This window comes from Stegostoma tigrinum, chromosome 19, assembly GCF_030684315.1.
Source record: "Stegostoma tigrinum isolate sSteTig4 chromosome 19, sSteTig4.hap1, whole genome shotgun sequence".
Classification (NCBI taxonomy): Eukaryota; Metazoa; Chordata; class Chondrichthyes; order Orectolobiformes; family Stegostomatidae; genus Stegostoma; species Stegostoma tigrinum.
Window position 1 is genome coordinate 7,498,556 of NC_081372.1, and position 17,447 is coordinate 7,516,002.

Consider the following 17,447-nt stretch of genomic DNA (forward strand, 5'->3'; position numbering starts at 1 on the left):
CTCAATCACAGATTTCCTCAAATATTTAAAAATTCTAACACAGGGGTGTACATCCAAATGATATTTTAATTAATGCAAATATATTTTCTTCGGCTATATGCTCTGAATTCTGGTGCAGAGGCCCTTACTATTTATCTTTTATTTTTCTTATTAGGTTTGGTTTGGAACTGTAAGTTGAGGTTTAGAGTTGAATTTTGAGTAACAGCCTGTTTCAAAGAACAATAGAGCAAAGACAATTGTTTGCTGTTGGTGACTGGCCTGGAAGATAATTCTATACTAAGGTCACTGTTGACAAATTGGCACTGTGTGGTTGCTCTGCTCAGGGTTGGCAACAGGTTGGTGGCCAATCAAGGGAGGGCCTGCATTAACCTGCCAATCGCAGAGAATGCTGATTGAAAAGAAAAAAAGAGAACTGCTTCTGACTGGATTTTAGAAGGAGGGAGAGTGATTTTGAAAACCTCCAGAGATTGTTGTTTTGCTCTCTCTAGTTTTCTATCTAGTTACTGAATTGTTCAATGGTCTGAGAAAATAATCCTAGACTCTAAGAAATAAGTACATGTATTTTTAGAAGTTTGCTGAAACTGTCTGCATTAATTGGTAACTTCAGAATTCAAGTAGATATACAGTTCTACTTGCCTGTAAACAAATGATTGCTCAAGGATTTCATGAATGCCTGGTATTATAATTTTTATTATAATTTTTTTTCTAATTTATCCCTTAACTGTCTCCGTCTGTCTGTGTGAGTGAGAGTTATGATCAGGCTTTACATTATAGATATTATTTTGATTACCTTTAAAATTACACCAGAGAGGCCAGTGTCCTGTCACCAAGTCACCTTTTATTTACCCGTGGGAAGTCTCTGACAGTAATCCATTTCTCACAGTAACAGGCTGTCCCACATTCCTGTTTTTATGTCAGCCAACAGTCTCCGATTGGACAAGATTAAAAGGCACAATCAAGGAACTCATATTTTGAGGTCCACCTGGCTGACCTCGTTACAATCACTACGCCCCTCCACTTCTGAGTCTGAGGACATAAGCTGGTATTTTTTATGTAGCTCCTCCTTGGGTGTTTTAACACCAAGTAAGATTCCTTTGACTCTGCTTCAGATATGGGCGGTGTATAACGCAAACAGAAGCTCACCTCTAGTGCCCAAAGTGTCTTGGAAGAAATTCATTCTCCAGATGGCAAAGGTGTTGAGGCATGACATCCGCTGTGTCCATCTCAGAAACCGAGGTCTCTTCAATGATTGACGGAGAGGGAGAACCCACAGGTTCCAGCAACCTTTCTGACTGTTCTGAGGAGCCTGGCTTGTTTTTCTCCTGTCCATTTACGAGTTTTCAGCTTTCATTGGTCCAAGGGCTTATTCAGGACCACTGCACCTGCCCCGATTTTCAACATCACTGGACTTGACCTCACGTCGATCATGCCTCTTACGCATGCAGGGCCATTCCCATGGTTCCTATACCAAACTTTGTCTCCTTAAGTAAACTGTCTCTCTGGCCTGGTCAAGTCTTGTGTCCAGCGCTGGTGTTTCTAATGCCATTTCACCTTCCCCTCCAGGTCTGGGAAGATCAGGCTCAGCGTGGTGTCTTCTCCTCATTAGCAACTCTGTTGCAGCTATCCCTAAGTTGCATAAGCGGTGGTCCATGAATCAACAGTTTGGTATTTAGTGAAGCCGCAGGCTTGTATCTTTAAGCCTGCCTTCAAAATTTGGATTGCTTTTTCTAGAAGACCATTGGCTGATGGATAACATGGAACTGTCTTTATGTATAGAATGCCGTTCAACTTTAGGAAATTCTCAAATTCCCTGCTAGTAAACGATGGCCCATTATCTCAGATCAACATTTCCAGGAGTGTGTGTATTATAGAGTCATAGAGTGATAGAAATGTACAGCATGCAAACAGACCCTTTGGCCAATTTGTCCATTTCATCCAGATATCGTATATAAATCTAATCCCATTTGCCACCCATTTAACCCATATCAAGAAGAGAAGGCTCCTAATAACGGAAAACACTGCGGCTCACAAGCTGTCAGGAGAATTATTTGTTGCTTTCCATCTGGTCCAATGTTATTTGCCCAAATAAAATGCATTCTTTCCACATACTGGGCCCAGTCTTCAATGGCAGGATTGAACGAGTAAAGCTAAAAATATTTATGCCAACTTAAAGGTGAGTGTTGCAAGCAAATTTCTTCAGGAACGTTCTCTATTCTCATCGGCACTGAAGTAGCTCTGCAGAGGCAGGTATCCCATCACCAAGTCACCCTTTATTTACATGTGGGAAGTCCTAAACACTGAGATAACGCGGTGTGAAGATGGATGAATGCAGCAGGCCAAGCAGCATCGGAGGAGCAGGAAAGCTTGACGTTTCCGGTCTGGGCCCTTCCTTGACACTGATCCAGCTCCCTCATAGCCAGCTCTCAGAGTGACAGGATATATGACAGCTCTCTTTTTATCTGTCAGTTCAGAATCCCTGATTGGACAATATTAACAGCACCAATCAGGGAACTCATATTTTATGAGATCCGCCTGGCTGTCATGGTCATAATAATGCTATCCTTGTTGTTTTTCTGTATTCTGCCAATGTTACATTATTAATAATAAACTGTGAAGTTTTGTTTAAGTTAAAAAATTGGTGTTCAAGATCAGTTATTTGTAAAGTTTGGTTAGGAACAAGTGGTAAATTTTGCTGGCCATTGAATGTTTTAATTTCACCATATTGCAAATCTAGTGATAGTGAAGCTGATTTGGTTTGGCAATGCTATCACTACATCGTAATACTGGGAGCAGTACACCCTGAATCGCTGCACATGATGCAATCAAATAAAGTTATTTTGACTTTGAAAGCAACTGAATATCAGATTGCTGCTGATTCAAACTGAGGCCTTGTGTTTAAAAAAGACCAAATTTAATTCAAGTCCAGCAGCTGGTCAGTACATTCTGCTGGCTGAATAACTAAAGTCCACTTGGTGGAGGCAATACACCCTTTAAAGTCTGTATCAGTGATAATGGGAACTGCAGATGCTGGAGAATCCAAGATAATAAATTGTGAAGCTGGATGAACACAGCAGGCCCAGCAGCATCTCGGGAGCACAAAAGCTGACGTTTTGGGCCTAGACCCTTCATCAAAGAGGGGGATGGGGTGAGGGTTCTGCAATAAATAGGGAGAGAGGGGGAGGCGGACCGAAGATGGACAGAAAAGAAGATAGGTGGAGAGGAGATTATAGGTGGGGAGGTAGGGAGGGGATAGGTCAGTCCAGGGAAGACGGACAGGTCAAGGAGATGGGATGAGGTTAGTAGGTAGGAAATGGAGGTGCGGCTTGGGGTGGGAGGAAGGGATGGGTGAGAGGAAGAACAGGTTAGGGAGGCAGAGACAGGCTGGGCTGGTTTTGGGATGCAGTGGGGAGAAGAGAAGAGCTGGGCTGGTTGTGTGGTGCAGTTGGGGGAGGGGACAAACTGGGCTGGTTTTGGGATGCGGTGGGGGAAGGGGAGATTTTGAAGCTGGTGAAGTCCACATTGATATCATTGGGCTGCAGGGTTCCCAACCGGAATATGAGTTGCTGTTCTTGCAACCTTCGGGTGGCATCATTGTGGCACTGCAGGAGGCCCATGATGGACATGTCATCTAAAGAATGGGAGGGGGAGTGGAAATGGTTCGTGACTGGGAGGTGCAGTTGTTTATTGCGAACCAAGCGGAGGTGTTCTGCAAAGCGGTCCCCAAACCTCCGCTTGGTTTCCCCAATGTAGAGGAAACCACACCGGGTACAATGGATACAGTATACCACATTGGCAGATGTGCAGGTGAATGTCTGCTTAATGTGGAAAGTCATCTTGGGGCCTGGGATAGGGGTGAGGGAGGAGGTGTGGGGGCAAGTGTAGCACTTCCTGCGGTTGCAGGGGAAGGTGACGGGTGTGGTGGGGTTGGAGGGCAGTGTGGAGCGAACAAGGGAGTCATGGAGAGAGTGGTCTCTCCGGAAAGCAGACAAGGGGGGGGGATGGAAAAATGTCTTGGGTGGTGGGGTGAGATTGTAGATGGCGGAAGTGTCGGAGGATGATGCGTTGTATCCGGGGGTTGGTGGGGTGGTGTGTGAGAACGAGGGGGATCCTCTGTGGGCCGTTGTGTCGGGGGCGGGGTGTGAGGGATGTGTTGCGGGAAATGCGGGAAACATGGTCAAGGGTGTTCTCGACCACTGTGGGGGGTAAGTTGCGGTCCTTGAAGAACTTGGACATCTGGGATGTGCGGGAGTGGAATGCCTCATCGTGGGAGCAGATGCGGCGGAGATGGACGAATTGGGAATAGGGGATGAATTTTTGCAGGAGGGTGGGTGGGAGGAGGTGTATTCTCCTCTTGATCCCCAGAGGAGCTTGAACAGTTCATCCACTTCACCCACACATTCGACCCCAACCTTCAGTTCACCTGGGCCATCTCCAGCACATCCCTCACCTTCCTGGACCTCTCAGTCTCCATCTCAGGCAATCAGCTTGTAACTGATGTCTATTTCAAGCCCACCAACACCCACAGCTACCTAGAATACAATCTGACCCCACCACCCAAGATATTTTTCCATCCCCACCCTTGTCTGCTTTCCGGAGAGACCACTCTCTCCGTGACTCCCTTGTTCGCTCCACACTGCCCTCCAACCCCACCACACCCGGCACCTTCCCCTGCAACCGCAGGAAGTGCTATACATGCCCCCATACCTCCTCCCTCACCCCTATCCCAGGCCCCAAGATGACTTTCCACATTAAGCAGACGTTCACCTGCACATCTGCCAATGTGGTATACTGTATCCATTGTACCCGGTGTGGTTTCCTCTACATTGGGGAAACCAAGCGGAGGCTTGGGGACCGCTTTGCAGAACACCTCTGCTCGGTTTGCAACAAACAATTACACCTCCCAGTCGCAAACCATTTCCACTCCCCCTCCCATTCTTTAGATGACATGTCCATCATGGGCCTCCTGCAGTGCCACAATGATGCCATCCGAAGGTTGCAAGCACAGCAACTCATATTCCGGTTGGGAACCCTGGAGCCCAATGGTATCAATGTGGACTTCACCAGCTTCAAAATCTCCCCTTCCCCCACCGCATCCCAAAACCAGCCCAGTTCGTCCCCTCCCCCAACTGCACCACACAACCAGCCCAGCTCTTCCCCTCCCCCCACTGCATCCCAAAACCAGCCCAGCCTGTCTCTGCCTCCCTAACCTGTTCTTCCTCTCACCCATCCCTTCCTCCCACCCCAAGCCGCACCTCCATCTCCTACCTACTAACCTCATCCCACCTCCTTGACCTGTCCATCCTCCCTGGACTGACCTATCCCCTCCCTACCTCCCCACCTATACTCTCCTCTCCACCTATCTTCTTTTCTCTCCATCTTTGGTCCGCCTCCCCCTCTCTCCCTATTTATTGCAGAACCCTCACCCCAACATCCTCTCTGATGAAGGGTCTAGGCCCAAAACGTCAGCTTTTGTGCTCCTGAGATGCTGCTTGGCCTGCTGTGTTCATCCAGCTTCACACTTTATTACCCTTTAAAGCCTACCATGTTACTTTGCACAATAGACCAAAAGCTTAATTTTGATGAATAACTGATGCATCCTTGGATACCAAATGCCATTCAGTTCCACTATTCTGACTGGCCTGTTCAAATTCTTAAATTTAAGTTGTTTTGTTCATGGTAACTTGGATTTTCTGAATCTACGATAAGTATAACTAAGTTTAAAGAACTTTTTCTCTCACTGATTATCTAAATCTTATAACTGTAAGAACGATGTTATAACAGTTGCAGTCATGCAAAATAATATCTGGTTAGCAACTCTTAATGCCTTTGGTCAAAGACATAAATCACACCACAGATAATATGGCACAGAAGTGCTGCTAATTGAAACATTGATCAGATTTGTTCATGTAGGATAATTAAAGCATCATACAAGAAAATGTGGACATAGACATAAGCTGATCCTCTTTTATTGCTGACAAGAAAGGAGAACACTTTCTGGAGGACCTTCAGCTACTATGCATTGTACATTTGTTTGCATATTCCTTCCAGAGGAATTCTTTGAGATCTGAATTTAACATAACCTTTACATAATTAACATTAGCATTTGATTATGAGTGATGATTTTGTTTTACAAAATGCACTGTTATAGTCTCAAAAGCATTGCCTAAAAGGATCGTGAAAGCGTGCTGGAAAGTAGCTTTTAAAAAGAAACTGAGTACATGCATTGAAAGTCAAAAACATAAGGGCTATTGAGGAGTGAAATAATTAGATAGCTCTTTCATGGCTCTGGCATAGGCACTATTGGGCTGAGTATTCTCCTGAATTATGTAGTTCTGTGGTAGGGAACAAAAGCGAGTGAGGAAGAGAATATAAAATATATTTCCATTCCTTCAGAGCATTATAATAGCTTTGAAACTCACAATTTGCTTTCATAATCTTTCCAAGCTTTTTCAAAGGGCTTCTTTAAATCCTGTTTAAAAAAAAGTGGAAAAAGTGTAAAAACGAGTAAATAGGATTATTTCATAAAACAATCACAGAATCCCGATAGCATGGAAGCAGGCCATTTGAACCATTGAATCCACACTAACCTTCCGAATACCAACCACCCAGACGCAACCCCGCACCACCCCCACCACAACCCCGAATTTCCCATGGCTAATCCACCTAGCCGGTACAATCCTGGACACTACGGACAATTTAGCATGGCAATCCATCTAACTTGCACATCATTGACTATGGGAGGAAATCAGGACACTCGGAGAAAACCCATGCAGACACAGAGAGAATGTGTAAACTCCACACAGACAGCCGCCCAAGGGTAGTATGAAACCTGGGTCTCTGGTGTTATGAGGAAACAGTGCTAACCACTGAGCCACCATGCCACATGCCTAGTGATGTGACTGGGATTGTACTAGCTGAAATGCACGTGCTAATCCATTTCATGTTGCAAATTCTGGTGCTAAGAAACTAATAAACCTGTCCTTATTATATTAGATGTACTACATAAGCTGCATTCTTTCTTTATACATCATTATTCTGTGACTCAGTAATAGCTGCGTGTGGACATTACTGTCAAAGTTAGCTTTTATTGTCCATCTCCAAATTACTCTTCGAAAAGTGATGAGTTGCTTTCCTAAACCACTCTTTTGCCTGTTCTGAACTTAGATATTGACTTAATGGCAGCATTGAATTTGAGCCCAATCCTTGACCATTAACCATATACAAATGCCTTTCTGGAGCAGTCAATGAATAGTCGTGAATGATGGGTGTGAAATCTGACTCATTTTGTTTTACCTTTCAGCTCAAGGTGCTAAAATTGATTTAGTGTCTCGGATGCTGCCCTGAATTTGGCCAATTCAATCTGCGCTAGAAATTCGCTTTCAGCCTGTATGAGTTAGAATTGCAGTATGGCTTTTAAGAAAATGGCTTTACTTGTACAAGTAATGACCAACAATTGACATCAAAGGAATTGCAAAATCAAGATATTTACTCAGTATTAACTGTTATGTCACAAAGCTCCCACCTAAATTTTTTTTGCAGAAGTATAGTCAATATTGTCTCACCCCCTTAACTCCTTTTAGTTCTCCTTTCAGCAGTGAATTCAGGAAAAAGACAATGTGATTCACACTCTGCATCTAAAAGTGAAAAAAAATACACAATCAAGATAGCGAAAGCATTGATGCTGTAGAACAAATAAACAAAATGGACAAAAATAAAAGGCAGAGGGCAAGTGTAAAGATATATACTTTGAATGGAATTAACGTTATCCACTAATGATCCAGTGATCTTATTAAGTGCTGGTTATACAAATAAAAATAGTGCAGATTCAATCTCCAGTTTGCCTTAATTTGGATTGTTGAAGAGTTCTGGAAGGGTAAATCTAGCAGGGTTCATGCTTCTGAGCATTACTCGGTGGATTAGCCCAAAAACATGCTCATTTGGAATTAGGGACAGGATACAATTGGGTTTAATCATTCCTCCTGCAGTCAATTGGCCTGGCAAAACTTGCAAAAGAAACAAAGCTCTGTGTGGGACAGCAGAAGATGGGAATTAAAAATTAAGGAAAGAAAAAAATTACCTACCCTCTTCTTCTGCTCCACATAATGTACAATAAAATTTATGGGTGGAATCTTATCAGGTTCCGAGTGGTACAGGTTATGACTAAACGTGTGGAAAAATTAGGCCACAAGTTCAGAAACATCAGGAGAAACACATACCTTATCTTATGCTTTTCACAAATGGCATGGTGAGATTCTCCCTAGGCAATGAGGAGATGCCAATTGATGGGGATTAATGCTTGTTAATGGCCACAACTTATTAGTATTCAGCCTCCCATTTTATGAAACCCACCAAACAAGCTGGTGATTGAGAAAAGTCAACAATGTTAGCTTGACTGGGGTAGTATGCTGGAAATCAAGTTCCACTATTCTAGATGTTGTCACAAAAGCTGACGGTTTTAGAAATGGGTGTGAAATTAATGAATTCACTGTTGATACACAACTCTACCAGTTAAAACTATAACCTCTTTATAAATTACCCTGATACATATAGACAGATACAGACAGGAGAAAACAGGTGTTATAGGAAGAGGGTAAGACTGGAAAACCAGTCGATGGTCCCTGTTCACAGGGTTTGCTGAGATGATCCTTTTGGCTCATCAGGATGTGTGCTCCTTGATCTATCCTTCTCCAGGTACTTTCACTTCCTTGCAGAAAGCATAGGGCTCTAGTTCACATTTATAAGGGACCAAGCTGTATCTCTGGGCTCATTGTCCACTTACACAGTACTTACTCAGTTTCACCCTAGCTGGATAGTCACACCATGTCTGCCCAGAATTACATTTTTCCTCACTCTGCTCTATCAGTTAAAGATACTAGTTCATATTATTGCTGTCTTGCCAGACAGTTTAGCACAGTCACAAAGTCAGAAAGCTTGTCACATTGTCAGCAGGCCGTCAGTCAAAGGGCTAGGCTTTGCTCAGGGCTTGTGGGCACAGAAAGTCAAAAACAGACTCGAATACCAATTGAAGCCTTGTGCCAGGCAGACGGAATCATCTCCTCATAAAGGCTAAGCTGCTAATTGATAGACAGCTCATCACACACCCAAATTGGATCTTTCTGCCCACTTGTGGGATGTTTTCCCTTTGGAATATAAAAAAGGCAGGTATTATGGAAGACTAAAGCGGATGTGCATCTGTGAAGTGTCCAGAGCAAATAGCATGAAATTTGAGATGGGCATTTTGAGATCAAGAAAGAAGTGGTATTGGATCTCTTTAAGATAATTAAGGTAGATAAGTCTCCATGGCCCGATGATAGCTATTCCAGGTTATTGAGAGCGTCAAGAGAAGAGATTGCTGGAGCCTTGACCAAGATTGTTGTATCCTTGCTAGCTACTGGAAAGATCCCAGAAAACTGATGAGTAGCTAATGTTGTTCCTCTGTTAAAGAAGGGCAATAAGGATAACTCAGGAAACTACAGACTGGTGAATCTCACACAGCTGGTTGAGAAGCTACTGGAGAGAATTTTTAAGAATAGGATTTATGCACATTTGGAAAAGAATGGCATAATTTGGGACAGTTAGCATGGCTTTGAGCAGGGCAGGTCTTATCTTATGAACTTGGTTGAACTTTTTAAGGAGGTGACGAAGGTGATCGATGAGAGTAGAGCAATGGATGTTGCCTACATGAGTTTTAATAAGGCTATTGAATAAGGTCCCTCAGGGTAGGCTCATCCAGAAAATTAAAATACACGGGAGCCATGGTGACTTGGCCGCATAGACTCAGAATTGGGTTGCACGTAGAAGGCAGAAGGTAGTGGCTGCAGGTTTCAGCCTGGAGGTTTGTGATTAGTGGTGTTCCACAGTGATCCATACTGGTACCTCTTGCTGTTTAATGATATATATAAATGACATGGCTGAAAATGTATAATGGTGGACTAGTAAGCTTGCAGACAATATAAAGATTGGTGGTGTTGTAGACTGTGTAGACGTTTGTCAAAGGGTACAGCAGGATATAGGTCAGTTGAAGATATGGGAGGAGAAATGGCAGATGGCGTTTAATCCAAGTAAGTGTGAGGTGCTGCACTTTGGGAGATCAAATGTTAAGGGAGAAGTATACTGTTAATGGTAAGACACTGAATGCATTGATGCATAGAGGAATCTTGGGGTTCAAATCCATAGCTCACAGAAAGTTGCCATGCAAGTACACAGAACAGCAAAGAAAGAGTATGGCATTCTTGCCCTTATGAGTCAGGGAATTGAGTACAAGAGGCAGGATGGCATGTTGCAGCTTAGTAAGACTTCGGTTAGGCCATACTTAGAGTATTGTATTCAATTCTGTTCACCACATTACAGGAAGGTTTTGGAGAGGGTGTAAAAGAGATTTACCAGGATGCTATCTGAATTAGAGGGTACGAGCTATAAGGAGAGTGTAGAAAACTCAGGTTGTTTTCTCTGCAGCAGTGGAGGATGAGGGGAGACTTGATAGAATTTGATAAAAGTATGAAGGTCAGAATCTTTCTTCCAGAGTTAAAATGTCTAATACTAGAGGGCAAGCCTTTAAGGTGAGAGGGGAAAGTTCAAAGGAGATGTGAGGGACAAGTTCATTTTTGCAGAGAGCGGTAGGAGTGCCAGTGGTGGTGGTAGAGGCAAGTATGATAAGGGTGTTTAAGGGGCTTTTAGATAAGCACACGAATATGCAAGGAATGGAGGTTATGAACCAAGGGGAAGCAGAAGGGTTCAGTTTAATTTGGTGTCATGTTTGGCACAACATTGTAGGCCAAAGGGCCCATTCCTGTGCTGTCCTGTTCTATGTTCTATGTAATTCTGAGAGTGGTTGTTAGGAGTGGATACAACAGCAGAAGTAGAGTATATGTTAGGTATTGGAGAGAAGCCGTCAGCACTTAAACTGGAAGAGTGCAGAAGGAGAAACTGGAAGAGTGCAGAAGGAGATAACAAAGTGTGAAGCTGGATGAATACAACAGGCCAAGCAGCATCTTAGGAGGACAAAAGCTGACGTTTCGGGCCTAGACTCTTCAATCAGAGAGGGGGATGGGGAGAGGGTTCTGAAAGAAATAGGGAGAGAGGGGGAGGCAGACCGAAGATGGGTAGAGGAGGAGAAGATAGCTGGAGAGGAGAGTATAGGTGGGGAGGTAGGGAGGAGATAGGTCAGTCCGGGGAGGATGGACAGGGCAAGGAGGTAGGATGAGGTTAGGAGGTAGGAAATGGAGGTGTGGATAGGTGAGAGGAAGAACAGGTTAGGGAGGCGGGGCCGAGCTGGGCTGGTTTTGGGATGCAGTGGGAGAAGGGGAGATTTTGAAACTTGTGAAGTCCACATTGATACCATTTGGCTGCAGGGTTCCCAAGCGGAATATGAGCTGCTGTTCCTGCAAACTTCGGGTGGCATCGTTGTGGCACTATAGGAGGCCCAGGATGGACATGTTGTCTAAGCAATGGGAGGGGGAGTTAAAATGGTTCGTGACTGGGAGGTGCAGTTGTTTATTGTGAACTGAGCAGAGGTGTTCTGCAAAGCAGTCCCCAAGCCTCCGCTTGGTTTTCCCAATGTAGAGGAAGCCACAATGGGTGCAGTGGATGCAGTATACCACATTGGCAGATGTGCAGGTGAACATCTGCTTGATATGGAAAGTCATCTTTGGGCCTGGGATGGGGGTGAGGGAGGTGGTGTGGGGGCAAGTGTAGCACTTCATGTGTTTGCAGGGGAAGGTGCTGGGTGTGGTGGGGTTGGAGGGGAGTGTGGAGCGAACAAAGGAGTCACAGAGAGAGTGGTCTCTCCGGAAGGCAGACAAGGGTGGGGATGGAAAAATGTCTTGGGGTGGTGGGGTCGGATTGTAGATGGCTGAAGTGTCAGATCATGATGCATTGTATCCGGAGGTTGGTGGGGTCGTATGTGAGGACTAGGGGGATTCTCTTTGGGCGGTTATTGCAGGGACAGGGTGTGAGGGATGTGTTGCGGGAAATGTGGGAGACAGAGTCAAGGGTGTTCTCGACCACTGCGGGGGGGGGGGGGGGGGTGGGGGGGGAGTTGCGGTCCTTGAAGAACGCGGGCATCTAGGATGTGTAGGAGTGGAATGTCTCATCCTGGGAGCAGATGCGGTGGAGACGAAGGAACTGGGAATAGGGGCTGGAATTTTTGCAGGAAGGTGGGTGGGGAGAGGTGTACTCTAGGTAGCTGTAGGAGTCGGTGGGCTTAAAATGGACATCAGTTTCTAGGTAGTTGCCCGAGATGGAGACAGAGCGGTCCAGGAAGGTGAGGGATGTATTGGAGATGGCCCAGGTGAACTTGAGGTTGGGGTGGAAGGTGTTGGTGAAGAGGATGAACTGTTCAAGCTCCTCTTGGGAGCAAGAGGCGGCGCCGAAAGTCATCAATATAATGGAGGAAGAGGTGGGGTTCCCTTCCCCCACTGCATCCCAAAACCAGTCCAGCTCGTCCCAGCCTCCCTAGCCTGTTCTTCCTCTCACCTATCCCCTCCTCCCACTTCAAGCCACACCTCCATTTCCTACCTACTAACCTCATCCCACCTCCTTGACCTGTCTGTCCTCCCCAGATTGTCCTATCCCGTCCCTACCTCCCCACCTATACTCTCGTCTCTAGCTATCTTCTCCTCTACCCATCTTCGGTCCGCCTCCCCCTCTCTCCCTATTTCTTTCAGAACCCTCTCCCCATCCCCCTCTCTGATGAAGGGTCTAGGCCTGAAACGTCAGCTTTTGTGCTCCTAAGATGCTGCTTGGCCTGCTGTGTTTATCCAGCTTCACACTTTGTTATCTCGGATTCTCCAGCATCTGCAGTTCCCATTATCTCAGCGTAGAGAAGGACACTGATCTTCTTCCTACAGTACATTCCTCCAGATCACTGATACTGCTTCAACATGAATAGTAACCTCAAACCAGTGTAGCATGAGCTGGTGTTATAGACTCCTTTGCTGGTCCTGGAGATACAGGAAGACTTGTCTACGAACCACCCCATCCATCCGGATGTCCAGGCCTTACCCATAAAGCTGGGTGTTGATTTCCCTTGTCTAGCATGTCTGATACAAATGGCAGCAACCATGCAGGACAGCTTTGGACTGATAGTGCTTGACCTGGTGCATAAGGAGCTTCTAAAGATGGCAAGGATGCAAGGAATGCTGGTGAATTCTGGTATATCCGTTGAGTAACAAGTTGTTCCAGAAATGGCAAGTGGCCAGGGCATAGTAATCAGCTCTGCCTTCAACACCATAATTCCAACCAAACTAATCTCCAACCTCCGAGGTCTTTGCTCCATCCTGTGCAATTGGATCCTCGATGTCCTGACCCACAGACCGCAACCAGTGAGAATAGACAACAACACCTCATCCACAATAATCCTCAACCTTGGTGTCCTGGAAGGCTGTGTACTCATCCCCTTACTATACTCCCTGTACACTCTTGACTGTGTGGCCAAATTCCCTTCTAACTCCATGTACAAGTTTGCTGACGATATAAACTTAGAAGGCTGGATCTCCAACAATTTTTTTAGACAAAAATCAAGAAAGAGGTAGTGTGCTTGGTGGCATGGTGTAAAGATAACAATTTCTTCCTCAATGTCAATGAAACAAAAGAGCTGGTCATTGATTTCAGGAAGCAAGGTGGAAGGCACACCCCTGTCCACATCAATGGTGCTGAGGTGAAGATGATCGAGTGCATCCAGTTCCAAGGAATGAGGATCACCAACAATCTTTCCTGGTCCACACATTTGACTGTATGGTGAAGAAAATACAACAATGCTTCTACTTCCTCAGGAGGCAAAGAAAATTTGGCATATCCATAAAGACAATTACTTTTTTTGTTGCACCATAGAAAGCAAACTATCAGGATACATCACAGTTTGCTACGACAATTGCTCTGCCTAGGACCAAAGAAACTACAGACAGTTGTGAACACAGCCCAGTCTGGAATGCAAACCAACCCTCCATCCATTGATTATATTGGCTTCCTTCCCAAGATAGCAAGAAGTATAGATGAGATCAAAGACATCCCTCATCCTGGTTATAATCTCTTTCAATCTTTTCCATCAGGCAGAAGATACAAAAGCTTAAACACACATAGCAACAGATTCAAGAACAGCTTCTTCCCTGCTATTACAAGACATCTGAATGGACTTTTCAAATTTTAAGTTTAACATTGATCTTACTCTTTGTGCACCTTCTCTGCAGCCGTAACATTGTATTCTTCATTCTGTTCTATTATTCTAATGCACTTTGTATGGTATGATCTGCCTGTACCACATGCAAACCAAAACTTTTTTTCACTGTACCTAGGTAGGTGGCAATAATAAATAAAAAAAAATCAGACATGAAAGACCGATATAGGAGCAGGGCAGATAATTAATAAGGTAGGTTTGGTAACACAGGTTGAGGCAGCTTGTGAGGCCTAAAAACTCAATGCAAGTCAGAGCTAACAGAAAAGGCTAAGTTTCAACCCTATATTTTAATTAAACTTTTCTAGATTGGAATGAATAAGTTCTTGTTAGGGAATAGATTCAAACAACATGGAACAAATCTGGGTAATTGGAATCAACATTCAGAGATAATAAGAACTGCTGATGCTGGAGTCAGAACTAACATAGTCTGGAGCTCGAGGAGCACAGCAGGCCAAGCAGCATCAGAGGAGCAGGAACGCTGACGTTTTGGGTCGGGACCCTTCGTCAAAAAAGGGGGAGGGGGAAGGGAGCTCTGAACTAAATAGAGAGGAGGGGTGGGGCTGGGGAAGATAGGGCAACATGGCTGTATTATCTCATTTGCTTCAGTATGTGGTCGAGGACTATGTTGCCGTAGTACCTAGTTTGCTTCCCACAATTACCTAGGCTACACCTCCTCTCACACATCTTCTTGCAAGAATGCGATCCCCTACTCCCAATTCCACCGCCGCATCTGCTCCCAAGATGGGGTGTTCCACTCCTGAACATCCCAGCCGTCCGCTTATTTCAAGGACCTCAACTTCCTCACTTCAGGAGGTCAAAAAAGCTCTTGATTGCATCTCTTTCGTTTCCCCCATCTCTGCCCTCCCATTCCCTCACCGCAACAAAAACAAACACCACCTGCAAACTGGAGGAGCAGCACCTCATATTCCATCTTAGGAGCTTACAACCTGAAGGCCTAAACACGGAACTCACCAATACTAGAATCTCCCCACCCCCGGCCTCATCCCATGTCCAACCCTCCTTTTCATCCCCGCCTCCTTGACCTGACGCAACTTGTCCATCTTCTCTCCCACTTTTACGCCCTCCCACCTCACTGACCAATCTCACCACTATCTATCTGCACTCACTTATCACCATCCCACCTTCTTTCCCCAGCCCCACCCCTCCTCTCTTTCTATATATTTCCCAGCTCCATTCTCCCTCGCCATTTCTGAAGAAGGGTCCTGACCTGAAACATCAGCTTTCCTGCTCCTCTGATGCTGTATGGCATGCTGTGTTCCTGTAGCACCATACGAAGTTGAAATATAAGATAACATTCTCTGCTACAAATGCTTGAATATTCTCAGCAAGAATGGATTACAAAGAATAGAAATTGATTTAATTGATCACAGAATAGCCAGTCAGCCGAAGACATCCATGTTGAGAGATAAGCCTCCTTACATGTTGCTGATTGGTTGAAAGCACCAACTGAGTGCCCAATATTTTGTTTCATACCTAGAAGTATGAAAAGATGCCATACACTAGGTTGTGCATTTGAACACAACTTTTTAACAAAACCTTTTCCAAAATTTTCTCCGGCCACCAATTACATTTAGTTTCTATAACCACATCTTGACTAACTCCACATAGCACCAAGAACAGACATGAACCAAACAATGGATAATTGAAGGCACCTTCTCCTCCTTCTAAAACTAAATCATTAGAATCATTATTATTTTAAACAACACCAATCTATGTACATTGACACTTCTTACAGAAAATGAACATTCAGAATCCCAAGTACAGAAACAGTCTTTGCAAGCAGAATGAGAAAGCTACAGCCAGTCATACATGTATCTGGTTCTAAGCAAGGGTCAATAGATCCGAAACATTAAATATGACTTTTTTTTTCTTTACAGATGCTGCCAGGCCTGCTAAGCTTTTCCAGCAACTTGTGTTTTTGTTCCTGATTTACAGCATTCACAGTTCTTTTGGTTTTCATCCATGTGGCCAATTTGTTTCAAATCATCATATGGAATGAATCGACACATACAATGCAGGTATGAATAGCTGGATCAAATGCGTTTCCCCTCAATGATTCTAACTCACACTCTACCCACGTTGATTTGCTCTATAACGCCATTAAATAGAACATTACATTTCAAAACTTTATTCTGGTGAATTCTATGGCTTGCTAGATAATTCCTGGACTGACTGCAAACCAAGTGTGGTTCATTGTCTGTAATGATAGAATCAGCAAATCCAATAACTTGTGAAGGACAGAAATGATCAAAGAGCTAGTTATGGAATGTGTTGTAGTCACTTCCAGCCATTTGCTACGTAGATCATGAAACAGCGAAAAAAGTTGATTGCCAGTGGTTGCTTGCACTGCCCCAAAAGCATCAACTGGAAGCAATGCAATAGTTGAAAGCTCTGTTACATTGTTTAATAGAGTTTACATTGTGAATGCAAGCTATGCACTAACAAATACTTCATAATGATACATTACTGGTCACTCCATTCTGTCGATTGCCACCTTGCTTGAGCATTCCATTGATTCCAAGAGTGATGCTATCAGTTATCAACTCCTGGCAGGTTCACTCATGATGGCAAGGCAGGAGAAGAGGAACCAGACAAAGTACAATCCAAAACAAGACTTCAATGGTGATTCAGGCAGAAGATACTCATGTGATATCGACAGCTGTGATGGTGAATGAAGACTGCAACAGTTGAGAAATCCCAGTCATTGAAGTTCCCTTGTCACTGGAACTTGGTGTGCCTTCTATTGATGTGCAACAGCATTCCCACACTAAAAGACATTGCACCCAAAGCATCCAGCTCGAGGAATTCAAGACCACTCACAACCCCCCTGCAACAGCTATCTCACACACGCAGACACGCACACACTTTGGACCGATATGTGGGTGGTAGAGATTGATTCAGTGGTTTCACTTTTGGAATATTAATAGGAAGGCATTTCAGCAGCTTTCTTCACAACTGAGCAGTTCATTTCAGGATCCTCTCTGCTTACCCTGCATGAGGCAGGGGCTGAAAAAGATGCCCTATAAATAGTGTATGCTATCACCAACCTCTCTGGAAAACTGCATCAAGCAGGCACATTTACCAGCATGTAAAAATCAAAGTCAAACTCAATCTTGGAACATGGAATGTGGAACATACAAATCTTCATGGACAATGAGCAAAATGAAGAAATGCCCTTGTTGTCTGTGAACTAAGGCACTTCAACATCGATATCGCTGTCCTGCAGGACGCTTGGGGAGCAGGCGAAGGACAG

At 44.5% G+C, this 17,447-nt stretch overlaps 1 protein-coding gene across 5 annotated transcripts in view; it reads right to left on the reverse strand.

The window, feature by feature from the left end:
- Positions 1-17,447, reverse strand: part of unm_sa1614 (un-named sa1614) — a 259,073-nt gene that overhangs the window by 126,818 nt on the left and 114,808 nt on the right. For all 5 annotated transcript variants that reach the window (XM_059652726.1, XM_048550344.2, XM_048550345.2 and 2 more), the window contains exons 4-5: positions 7,563-7,634; positions 6,420-6,469 (exon numbers count right to left, since the gene is read on the reverse strand). In XM_059652726.1, the coding sequence (XP_059508709.1) occupies positions 6,420-6,469; positions 7,563-7,634 (122 nt within the window). The remainder of the gene's footprint in view (positions 1-6,419; positions 6,470-7,562; positions 7,635-17,447) is intronic.